Here is a 12,861-nt window from a genome sequence, read left to right as displayed (position 1 = left end):
CATATACTGAACATTTACTATGGACGAGATACCGCATGTGGATTATTTCTTTTAATACCCACAAACTCTCAAGTGACTCCAACTATTTCCCACCCCCTTTTATTTTAAGCTGAGAAAACTATGAGTGACTAAGGTCACTCATCTAAAGGCACAGGCTGGCTCCAGCCCAGCTCATAACCACCCAACCTGGCTGACTCCAGAGGAAAAGGACTTGGAGGGCTGGGAGAGCCAACCTGTCTCCTCGGAACATGGGTTCAAAGCTCTGCCAACCATCTTATAAGCCCCTCTCGCTGTTTTTTAGAAAAACAGCAAAGAAAATACAGAGTTCTAAGTATCAAGAATGGGTATTAATTCAAAGCTTTCACTATAAAGGGTTGGTAATCACTAATCTTATTTTTAAAAATATACACTTGCAAAAAAAATTATATATTTGCATAAAAACCAATTTTTTTCTTTCTGTTCATCCTGAATTTATAAACAATTAACATGTACTTTTCCCCTCTCAAAAATATCCTATCATCTCTAGAGAGACAATACAAGAATTTCCAGAATCTGTATCTGAATTTTGTTTAATTAGTATTGAAATCATCCCAAATAAAACAACAGTACACAACAATCAAGAAACAAATCAACAATGACATTTATTGGGGTTAAGTTTACATATAAAGCTACCATTCCTAACTCTCAGGAAAAATATTTGGCATCTCTACAAAAATACATCTTTTGCTTTGCACTACTACAAAGAAGGCATACTTCTTTTTCCTAAGTTCATTAAATGGTAGCTTTATCATCCTCAAACTCAGCATACACAAAGCTAGCATTACAAATTTTTTTAATGGTATTGTCTAGTTATTCATTGGTTGCCTTCCTAGCAACCATTTCTGTCCCCTGAAAAGGACCCAGTTCTATATGTTGGGTGGGACTAACACCATTACTAGATTCCAAGAAAGACCTGAACTGTCCAACCAGCACATCCCATCATTCTTGCCAAGACGGTTGGTTCGAGATGGACACGTGACCCAAATCAGACCAACCCAACAACAGGATTCAACTCCAGGATTTCTACTCCAGCAATGAGCTGTTGGGAAAGTGGACTTGCAACATTTCTGCTGGTTAAAGCTAGAAGTAAACAGTCATGGGAGTTCTTTGTAAGAGCCAATCTTTTGATCACAGGGGAAGGAGATAGCCAAGAATGGCTCAGAGGTCACAGCACTGAGAATCAAAGAGAAACTAGGTCTTTGTCATGCTATTAACTACTTTTGGACTTTTCAGTTAATTTACTGAATAAAATGCTTCCCATTGAACCAATTTAAACTAGGTTTTCTGCTACTTACATCTGAAAGCATTCTGTTGTTGTTGTTTTTTTTTAAACTAAAAAAAAAAAAATCTGCATCATGACGTAAGGTATTGTAAATACAAGCCAGGAGTAAAAATGGGCTGAAGAAAGGAAGCAGGGTAAAATTCAATGAACACCTTACCTGATGGATGCTGTCACTTACTAAAATGGGGCAGAGTAGGATCAGAGCACCTTGGGGAATGACCTAGGGGAGGTTGAGGGAGGAGGTGTGGATAAAATCATGAGTTATCCAGAGGCAACCAATATGCTATTCCTATATGAGAAAATGTAATGAAGCCATGAAGACTATGTATTTCCCATTCTAAACTCTTTCAAATAGAAGTCTTCAGTTTGGTTTCCTTTTTTTTTTTTTTTTTTAAGATTTTTTTAATTTATTTATGGGAGAGAGGCAAAGACACAGGCAGAGGGAGAAGCAGCGCCCCCCACCCCACTTCTGCAAGGAGCCTGATGCAGGACTCAATCCCAGATCCCGGGAACATGCCCTGAGCCGAAGGCAGATGCCCAACCACTGAGCGACCCAGGCGTCCCCAGTCTGGTTTCCTGATCTCCCTCATGGTTGCACACAATTAAACTTGTCATCGGCCTTCCCTAAATCATCAAACCATGAGAAGCTTCACATACCCTGACAAAGACAACTTGGCTATCCTCCCAAAAGCTCCTGGAGATGAAGCCAGAGGCAGAGAACACAGAAGCAGAGGGGGAAGGAGCTGCACAAGCTAGGAGAAAGGGCAATGTTAGCAAATCTCTGCCAGCTCCCCTTTTAGAATAAGCCAGCATGAGGACTTCTATAATGAATCCTTTAGCATCTTGGGTAAAGGAAGACTGGGGAGAGGAAGGCTTCTGGGGAGGAGGGAATCAAGAAGACTGGGACACATTCAGTTTCAGGTATCTATGAGGTAGGTTTGGGAAGAGGAATGCCACCTTTTCAACCTTGCACAACAGAGAAGGACAAATAGGTTACCTTACCAAAAAAAAATTCTGTAAGTGTAGATTCTCCTCACTAAAGCTCAAGAAAAGTTAAATCAATGTCCCATTAGGATAGGCTGGCCGCCTCCTACACAAGACTATTGATTATTATAAAGATAGAAATTCATTATAGTTGGATTAAGTATGCTTCCGAGTATTTCTGTAACTGTACATGGTATGATTATCCATGTAGGACAAGAAAAACTATCCTTTCCCATCCTGTAAAATGTGTTTTCAAAGAGTAAAACAAATTGCATGCTATTTTTTTTAACCTAGGAATAAAATCACATACAAAACAAAACACACAGGGGATCCCTGGGTGGCTCAGCGGTTTGGCGCCTGCCTTTGGCCCAGGGCGTGATCCTGGAGTCCCGGGATCGAGTGCCGAGTCGGGTTCCCAGCATGGAGCCTGTTTCTCCCTCCTCCTGTGTCTCTGCCTCTCTCTCTCTCTCTATCATAATAAATCTTTAAACACACACACACACACACACACACACACACACACACACAACCCTCCTGGAGCTTGGTTTGATGACTTGCCTCCAGTGAGGAAATAGAACTCTTTGGAAACAATGAAACACAAAGAGAAGGCATTACTATTACTGTCATGTGTAAGCAGGCATCAAGCAATCCTTAAATCCAAAATTTGTAGGTAATATATGTAGAAATGCAATTTATTAAAACTTAGAATTTTTATCCCAAAGATCTAGAAGAACAAAAAGGCAATAAATTACAGGTGGTTACAACTTTTTCTACTTTTATACAGTCAGATATTTCTTTTTTAGGCATGGCTAAAATTAATAAACAAGCCCTCAAAAAAAAGTTTAAAACAAACATACTGATTATATAAATACTCAGGGAAAAGACCAAGTAAGTTATTGTTACTGGCTAATGCAAGTTAGCATTTTTACCCCCAATTTACGGATAATTTTATTTTCTAAAATTAGGTTAGAGATAACCCCAAATGACATTCCAAATAAAAGATATAAACCAGCACTATTATTTACCCCAGTCTTTCAGAGGACTCACTATAGAAAGTAGGTTTCAGGAGGACCTGCTTTCTGAATCTGAAAAGAATCATTTGGGCTTACTTAGTATTTTGCTGGAACAATGGAGGGGGGTGCCCAGAAGGTGTTTAAATATCAGAATAAAACATATTTCTGGGTTTTTAAGTATCAGAATAAAACATACTCTCTGGGAAAGTAAGTTTGTTGAGATCTGCAAAGGAGACAGAGTATTTTCTTACTCTCCAGAGCCCAGGAATCTTCCTGTGAAGAAATACACATAAACATGGATACATGTCTTTAGAGACCATTTCAGCCTTTTAAAATATATGTGGCACAATTATTTTGAATTTTCAGAACACCTACATTTGAAGACAATTACTATTAGTGATTAATGTACTTGTTGCTCTAGGAAATGCTTAAGAGCTGTAGATTGCTCTTTGTTTTAACATTTCTAATTGTTGAAAGCAATTTATTCTCAAGGAGGAAGAGGGGGAGAGATCAAACAGTACAAAGGGGAGGGGCACCTGGCTCAGTGGTTGAGCATCTGCCCTTGACTCAGGTCATGATCCTTGGGGTCCTGGGATCGACTCCTGCATCATGGTGCCCACAGAGAGTCTGCTTCTCCCTCTACCTATGTCTCTGTCTCTCTCTGTATGTCTCTCATGAATAAATAAATAAAATCTTAAAAAAAGAAAAGAAAAGAGTACAAAGGGGAATACTGGGAATACTGTGAAAAGTCCCTCTCACGTGGATTCTCAGGCCCTGGTTCTCCTTCCTAGAGAAAAAATCACAATAAGTATTCTCAGAAGTGTCCTTGTAGCAATATTCTATACAAATAGATCTATATCAGGGCGCCTGGGTAGCTCAGTCAGTTAAGTCTTTGCCTTGAGCTCAGGTCATGATCCCAGGGTCCTGGGATTGAATCCCACATCAGGCTCCCTGCTCAGCAGGCCATCTGCTTCTCCCTCTCCCCCTTCCCCCTTGCTCATGTTCTCTCTCTCAAATAAATAAATAAATAAATAAATAAATAAATAAATTTCTTTTAAAAACATAGATCTGTATCAATTTCCCCTTTTATTTTTTTATTGCTCATATAGTATGTACAACATTCACTCTTTAGAGTCTTTTTCCCCATTCAACAATATATCTTAGAAAAAATGTTCCATATCAGAATATAAAGCACTATCTCATTCCATTAAACAGCTACACATTCCTGGGGATATAATGTAATTTATTTAGCGAGTACTCTATTGATGCGCATTCAGATTGTTTTCAGCCTTTCATCAATCACCTCAAACAATGCGGCAATAATTTTGCATAGAAGACTTTTTTTTAAGTTATTATTCATTTTTAAGTAATCTCTCCACCCAATGTGGGTGGGACTCGAACTCATGACCCCAAGATCAAAAGTCTCAAGCTCTCCAAACTGAGCCACCCAGGCACTGCCTGCATACACTTTAAACGTGTGAATGTATCTGTAAGAAAAATTCCTAGAGGCAAAATTGTTTGATCAAGGGGTATATACATTTATTATCTGATAGTAACAAACTCCCCTCCTTACTCTATTGTGCCAATTTGCATTTCACAGCCAACAGTGTGGAAGAGTTTCTGCTTTTCCACACCTTTGTCATCCCTAACATATCTTCAAACTCTTCGGTCTCTGCCAATCTGCTAACTGAAAAATGGTTTCACTCCTAGTTTTAACCAGTGTTTTGTTTGGTATGTAGGGCTGGGTATCTTTTTGCCTGTTTGAAACCCATTTTCTTTCTTTTTTGTGAATTGTCTATATTCTTTGCAAACAGGTTATTGGCCTTTTCCTAATTGAATTCTGAAAGCTCTTTATATACTAAGGAAGCTAGACTTTTATTTTCATATAGATTGCAAATTGTTTTACCTAGTTTGTCTTCACATATTAATTTTCACCCATTTTCTTTTTCCATGGAGAAATTTCCTATCCAACTACTTAAGTTTTTTTTTTTTTTTTTTTTTTTTTTTTTTTTTTATTTATGATAGTCACAGAGAGAGAGAGGCAGAGACACAGGCAGAGGGAGAAGCAGGCTCCATGCCCCGGGAGCCCGACGTGGGATTCGATCCCGGGTCTCCAGGATCGCGCCCCGGGCCAAAGGCAGGCGCCAAACCGCTGCGCCACCCAGGGATCCCTTAAGTTTTTTTTTTTTTTTTTTTAATTGTTTATTGGCTGATTCTTTTGGATTTCTAAAGCTATAAATCATATCACTTGCAAATAACAGAAATTTTGCTTTCCTATGTCTTTTTCTAGTCAATGAACAATTTTGACAGTGCATATCCCTGTATTGTTCCTGATTTTAATGGGAGTGCTTCCAAGGATTCACAGTTACAGATGATGCTGGCTTTGGCTTTAACGCTGTTTCTCTAAGGAACTTTCTGAATACACGGAGAATTCAACAGTTTGTTCTTGAGTATATTTCTCATGTTTATCAATAGGTTTTATAGATTTTCTTCAGTGTCAAAGTATACCATTAGCTTTAGCATTTTACATAATTATCTAGGAATAAGAATTAACAGGAACTTATGACTCTGTGTTTACACCATGCTACTCTATAAATAATTCATAACTAGTCATCATAATATTTAATCCACATCTAGTCCCTGTGTGACATGAAAAGGCAGGTATCTTGCATCACAGACAGACAAACTGGATCTCTAAAAGATAGTATTTCTAAGCACCCCCTTCCCCCATAGTGGCACTTTTGGGAGCTAAAAATCAGATTCAGACCTTTGGACTCCCATCCCAGTGTTTAAGCCATAAGAAAGCACCACCGGCCTCTGGAGAATTTAGTGAATATCCAACATACAAAGAAAAAAATAGGCTGCTCTCTACAACCCGCAGCTTAGCAACATCCTCTTCCAGACTCCTGAAAGCAACCTCCAAGTTGGACTCAGGAGCTTAAAACATCTGAAATGCATCACCCAGCAGCCAGCATAATAGGTTCATGCTCAGTGATACACAATGTTGCCGACATTCCTCAGCCAATTAGAATTCCTTTCAGCTGCGATGGAGGTGAACACAGCTGGAATTAGGTGGGGCGCTTCGCCAGATGCACTGATTGTACATTATTTATGCCTTGTTTTAAAACAATAAAAGGGTTTTTTTTTCTTTAAGCCAGAAGTATGGAAACAACATTGCATGCACTTAGTTTAAATACCCAAATGGATTAAATTGCATCTGTAGACACAACAGTAATTCTAACATTTTAAAAAGAAGATACGCCTGATCCACATGGCTAGGTGCTTTTGTTTTCCAACAGAGCTTTCCAGCTCCTCTCTAAGTAGCACGCTTAGGGATTGTGGTCAGCTAGGATGAGCATGCAGTGGAAGACAAGCCAATATGAATTGGGGCTGTCTCTCAATAAAATCACTTACAGAACAGCTAGCAAACCAGTCACTTATGAAGCTGAGGGATAGAAATAAATAAATGGCCACACAGTTTTAATTCTCTACTTGTTTAAAAATAGTTAACCTCTAAAATGGTTCTGAAATTACAAAAATTTGATCCAAATAAGAATTCTAAAAGTTAGGGTTTCTCAACCAGAAAATCTGAGGCTTGCCAAGATACTAAATTATTTCATCTATTTCAGAAGGTTCTTAAACTTCCCTTTTGCTCTTGGCACTCAATAAAATGCACAATTCAGCTATTTTAACTTTTAACCAGTGCCCACAAACATGTTACAAAACAGCCAGTCTAGTTAAGTGGATCACTGAGCTGATGTTGAAATATTATGGGTCAGTCTTTCTTTTTTCTTATTCATGAGGAAAGACTTCTTCCCAAGTGACTCAGCCCCCAGAACCTCCCCTTACCCCCAGCTTTCCACACTAGGACCCAACAACGTGACCAAACAGAGAAAATGAAAATTTGTAAAAGAGAAGGAAAAATTCAAAGTTCAGGTACCACTTTCACGGTCACAAAAACAGGAGTTCTGACCTCAAATAGTTAGACTTGAAGGCAAAAAACTCTAGTTGGATTTCATTACAACTGCTATAAAAATACAGATAGAAATAAAGTGTATGAAATATTTCGTTGCCCAGGTCAGTTAGGTGGGGCAAGAAGCTTTAAAAAAAAATGGATTTGAAAAAAAAAATGGATTTGAGGGACACCTGGGTGGCTCAGCAGTTGAACATCTGCCTTGGAATCAGGCCGTGATCCCCAAATCCTGGGATCGAGTCCCACATCGGGCTCCCTCTGAGGAGTCTGCTTCTCTCTTTGCCTGTGTCTCTGCCTCTCTCTCTCTCTCTTTCTCTTTCTCTATGTGTGTCTCTCATGAATAAATAAATAAAATATTTTTTAAAAAATGGATTTGAGAAAAAAAGGTTTTTCTTAAGACAACCCAAACGTGATCAAACCACAAAATCGGTTTGATTTTATATAAACCTATATTTGAAAGAATGTGATTTAGAGTAAAATTGAAGTTTTGCCATCCATCCCACACCCTTAGCTAACTCAGCTCAAAGAAGTGCCTTGACCGTACCTTCCTAAACTTGAGGCTGACCCTGAAGAAAATGTTCTACAAACTCAGAAGCAGCTCATGGCTAAACACCAATGACATATTCCACCTTATCCTGGTTACGGTTGTTAAAACCAAAAGTTCTGCCTGCCTTACATAAGCGAGAGTTTCCTGTGGGCATGATTGGACAAAGGCAACACTCTTAACAGCTTGCTTAACCTTTAAGAGAAACCGATCTATTCCAAATCAATTAGGCCACCCATTATTGATGAATTAGTTATTAAGTTATTAATACAACTATTTCTCTCCAAGTTGCATCATCTGGATGCCAAAGCCCAAGTCTGCCTTACTTCCCATGTGCTACAACTTTAAAAATAGCCTCCATTTCCACAGGCTATCAAGGAAGGTCTCTTCCCCCTCCTTGACTTGGAATTAGAATTTTTCTCTCTTCATAACACACAGGCACACTCCAAAAGACATAAAAACACAAGGAGATCTGAAAGTATTGCAAGGCATAAAAACACAAAAAAAGTTTAGGCATTTGCTATTTCAACTAACTAGTTAACACTGAGAATAACATTTAATTTGCTTGAAGAGCACCATGGAACCCTTAGGGTTCAAAATTCCATTCTTTACAACAAACTGGCCTAAATGACATATCTGGGATTCATTTGCATACCACATAAGAACAAAGTTTTTGCAAACCCGGCTTGAATTTAAAATAAAAATGTTTCCAAAGTGTTTGATTTGCCAGTGAACTCTAAATGTCTGCAAGATAATGTTCTTTAAGATAACTTGATTTTGCACGAATTATACCCCAAATCTAACTGGACCTGTTTAAAAACTATTTTCCTGTTAAAATACCACAAAGACATCCATTAAAGTTAAGTTCTTTGAATTATAAAGACTCAAATATCCTTTTACTGCAGAGGCCAGGCCTCCAAAGCAGCTCCACATACCACCCAATCATTTCCAAAAACCGAAAGGGTTCCAAAGAGAAAAAGCTATAGCATAATCAACACCACAAAATTAAGGCTTCGCATAAATCAAACACAAGTGCTGTGTTTTAACAGAAATCCCTGAATATCAGCATTGAGACTTAATAACAGAAAGCATTAGTACCCAGCATAATGTGGAATAAGTAGGTACCCAAAATGAGAAAGAGAATCAAAGGTTGTTACAATAAAGTTGAAATCTCATCTTATATGAAGAAACGGAGACCCAGCAAGGTTACCTAATTTGTTCCATATTATGCAGTTTACGGGAGATTTGCCCAAAATCACGTCTCTTAATTTTAAATCCAATGCTCTCCTCACCACCAAATACAACTGTGGACCTCAAATTTTAAAGGCTGTTTTATACTCCAGTGTCTTCAGATGTTGCCTGGAATTATACTCTGTGTGATATTACTTACTGGTTAGAATGCCCCTTGTTTTTAAAAAAATTTTTTTTTCAAGTATCACGCATAGAAATAAACTCTAAAACTTGTAACAAAAGTATACAACTTTTGAAAGATGGCTACCCAATATGCCAGAAAAGAAGAGATTTTCAAACTGCCCTGGACAACCTTAAAGATGATGCCAAAACCTACTCTACACCATAACATCTGAGGTTCCAGCACCTCAACATAAATTAACATTCAACAGACAACAGACATGGATCTGCCATCACCACTAAAAATCCTGTTGCAGGGATGATCACACTCACATCATCCCAATCACTAACACCAACAGGGTTGAAGGGAAAGGGAGCTTTGGAAATAACACTCATCACTTGATCCTTCAGTATCAAATGCCATCCAAAACTCTTCAAAGCATTTCTGTATCTTTGGCATGTAAATTTCTGAATCCAAAAATAATTTGGGAGGACAAACCAAGCCCTCCCTTTCACAAGGGAAAGGCTCAGACCTGCCAACTTGGTTCGATAAATAAATGTATATATGATACAAACATTGTAATGAGAACCTATTCCTTCTGAAACATTAATCACATTTCTACCAAAACTCATGAAATCAGTTATTTCTGCTTTTAACAAGAAAAATGAAACCAATCTGATGTCAATTACAGATTACACTGTAAATTAGAATCCAATTAAAGTTGTCAGTAATTAAAGTTTTACAAGCATTACAAAGTCAAAAACATGGCTTTCATGTAACCATAAAAATAACAATGCTTTATACTGTATCTACATAGTGAGAAGCATTTCCTCCTGGCCCTGGAACAGAGTATGTTCCTCCAGAAGCAAAGATCCCTGGGACAGATCACACAACCAGGGTCTGGTTGGGTCCAAATCATTACCTGGCCGCCTTCTCTTGTAACCTAATCTGACACCTTTCTACAAAAAAAAAAAAAAAAAATTACAACCCTTTTCTTGAGAAAAATGTGAGTCACGCAACAACTCCGTACTTTCAAAGGAAACTTTCGTTTGAAAACGATCGCCCATTGTTATTTTCATGGATTTTACCGAAATTAGGGCTACGCATCTGCCACAAAGTGTCCAAAACTCTCATTTGCTCACTGGAAGCATCCGACCGAACTCTCTGACTCTGGGGTCCTCACCAGACTGGCCATCGAACAGAAAAATCCAAGGGAAAGCCCCCCCGACAGGAACTAGCCTGAACTCTGTATTTCCCTTCCAGGGCTGGAAATACTCGAGTCCGGAAAGTCCCCTGGCAGACGCGTGTCTGCAGCCCTACGATCCGGCCTAAGGTGTGAATCTGAACGGGGAGGCGAGGCCGCAGCTCCGTGGCCCCGAGGGCCGGGGAAGGGGCCGCCGGCGAGTGGCGCATCCACCCGCGGCCGAACCACCGCGTCGCCGGCCGCAGCCGAGCTTCGCGCTCACCCTGGAAGGTGGCACTACAGAGCCTCCGAGGAGACGCGGGCATTTCATTGAGGACTCGGTGAGAGTGAATCGAGGAGCCGGCGTTCGTGCAGCTGCCACAGCCTCCAGTGGGGGGCGGGGGACCCTCAGCCCCACTCAGGGCTCTAGGATGGGGGGGCAGTGCTGGGAAAGTGCAGTGGGGGAAGTGCCGGGGCAGCACGGCAGGCAGCCGACAGTGGCCTGGCCCGAGGCACAGAGGAAGTGGGCCAGACTCAAGAGGTCTGGAGCAGCGGCGAAGTGAAGAGAACAGGACCGGGACACGCTACACCACAGGACTGAGGAATTCGAGGCTGAAGGAAAGGGTGGAGGCGGCGAGACCCAGCGAGGGGGCGGGGCTGCGAGATAAGCAGGGGCGGGGCCTAGGGGGAAAGGGAGCGAGCCCCGCAGAAGGAGAATAAAGGGGCGGGGCCGGGAGGGGAGAAGCCGGACGGGGGGTAGGTGGGGGCGGGGGGAGTAAGACCGGGAGGGTAGGGGGGCGAAGCGCCGGGTACCGCGGAGAAGAGGCCGCCGAGCCGAAGAGGACGGGGAGGTGGGGAGAAGCGAGGGGCGGGGCCGGGAGCGAGGGGCGGGGCCGGGAGGGAGAGCGAGGAGGCAGGTGAGGGGAGAGCGGGGAAAGCGAGGGGGGGAAGGGGGCTGAGCGGCGGGGGGCGGGGCCACGAGGGGAGCGAGAGGGGAGAGCCCGGGGCCGAGTGGGGGCCGCGAGCTGGGACGCGACGGGGCAGGTCGGGGTGGGGCAGGAGGGGAGCCGGAGGGCCGCGGTGGGGGGGGAAGTGGGGGGGTGAGGAGCGAGGGGGCGGGGCCGGGAGCCGCGAGGGGGCGGGGCCGGGAGCGCGGAGCGAGGGGCACTCGCCGAGGGGGGTGACGAGGTCCTGGGACAACGGCCGGCGTGGGGGAGGGCCACTCCACCGGGGCGCTCTGCGGGAAATTCCGGGGCTGCTGGGGGGCCGTGCGGGACGCCAGCGGGCGCCGGTGGGGTGTGCGGGGGGAGGCGGGTGGGCCTCCCGCCGGCCGTACCTGTCAGACGGATCTTAATGCTGGAGCCGTTCCTGCGCGTCCCGGGGTTCGACATCTCCCGCCAACGATCGGGCAGCCGCGGATCCAGCGCCGCCGCCCCCCGGCCCGGCCCGGCCCGGCCCCGCCGCCGCCGCCTCAAGGTTACGGCTCCGGGCTGGGCGCCGGGGTCCGAGCCGGGGCACAAACTCCGCGGCCCAGGCGTCCGGGCGGCGGGAGGATGGTCGAGCCGGGGGATCGGCGCTCGACCCGGCGCCCCCGACCCTCGCCCGCTCCCAGCCGAGCCCAGTCCAGAGCCGCCGCTGCCTCCGCCGCCACCGCCACCACCACCTCCTCCTCCTCCTCAGAGCCGGACGCCCGCCGCCCTCGCCGCTTCCGCCGCCGCCGCCGCCTCCCGGAGCCGCGCGCGCTCCCGCCGCCGTGCCGGCCCGGCCCTGCGCGTGCCCGCGCCGTGCGCCCCCGCGCCTGCGTGCGTGCGCGCACCCGAGAGCACGCCGGGGCGGGGCGGGGCTACGTCGCAGGCCTGGCTAGGGGCGCGCGGGGTCTGGAACCAGGGGCGGGGCTTGCCCACGTCCTCCCCCCGGGAGCCGGGCGAAGGAGCTCGGGGCCTGGGAGCGGAGCTCGCCCTGGAGGCCGGGGGAAGGCGAAGCTAGGGTGCGGGGCCCCATGTGGGCCCTCGAACCGCCACCCTCAGTCCGCCACATTGTCCAAGGGAACAGGTTTGCAGATGCGGACCGAATTGATTTTCCGGGTGTCTCTCCAGCCTCCGGGGAGCCCGCCCCCCCCCCCCCACATAGATATTGGAAGGAGGATTACGTGAACCCGTAGCCTGTTACGACACACCAAGCACCTTGCACAAATAGGTACCACTTTTTCTTTCTTTCTTTTTTTTTTTTTTTTTTGAGTAGAGCTTTCAGAGAATGCTGTTTCAATGGAGAGACTTCTCAAAGACACAAAAGTCCCCTACGTGTGTTCTGTGCAACTAGTGCGCTCTGTTGACCCGTTACACTTGCCAGAATCGCTGGAAGTGCCATATATGGACAAGGTAAACAAGATGGGAGAGAAGGATAAAGTTGAGTAGATGTTTGTTATGATCCAATCTGCATACAATCCAAACCAACAAAGGCAGCTTTACGGCCTTCTGCTAACACATCCCTCC

General features: G+C 44.4%; 1 protein-coding gene across 7 annotated transcripts in view; it reads right to left on the bottom strand.

Moving 5' to 3' along the window:
* SMURF1 (SMAD specific E3 ubiquitin protein ligase 1) overlaps positions 1-12,080 on the bottom strand; it is a 114,518-nt gene extending 102,438 nt beyond the window's left edge. For 4 of the 7 annotated variants that reach the window (XM_072753130.1, XM_072753131.1, XM_072753134.1 and 1 more), the window contains exon 1: positions 11,706-12,080. In XM_072753130.1, the coding sequence (XP_072609231.1) occupies positions 11,706-11,760 (55 nt within the window). In that variant the 5' untranslated portion in view covers positions 11,761-12,080. Of the gene's footprint in view, positions 1-10,652; positions 11,227-11,705 lie in introns of those variants that run through there. The other 3 variants (XM_025986260.2, XM_072753136.1, XM_025986259.2) reach the window with 2 other exon arrangements.
* Between the last annotated feature and the right edge of the window lie 781 nt (positions 12,081-12,861).

Source organism: Vulpes vulpes, chromosome 3 (assembly GCF_048418805.1).
Source record: "Vulpes vulpes isolate BD-2025 chromosome 3, VulVul3, whole genome shotgun sequence".
NCBI lineage: Eukaryota > Metazoa > Chordata > Mammalia > Carnivora > Canidae > Vulpes > Vulpes vulpes.
This window is presented reverse-complemented; position numbering and strand designations above follow the sequence as displayed.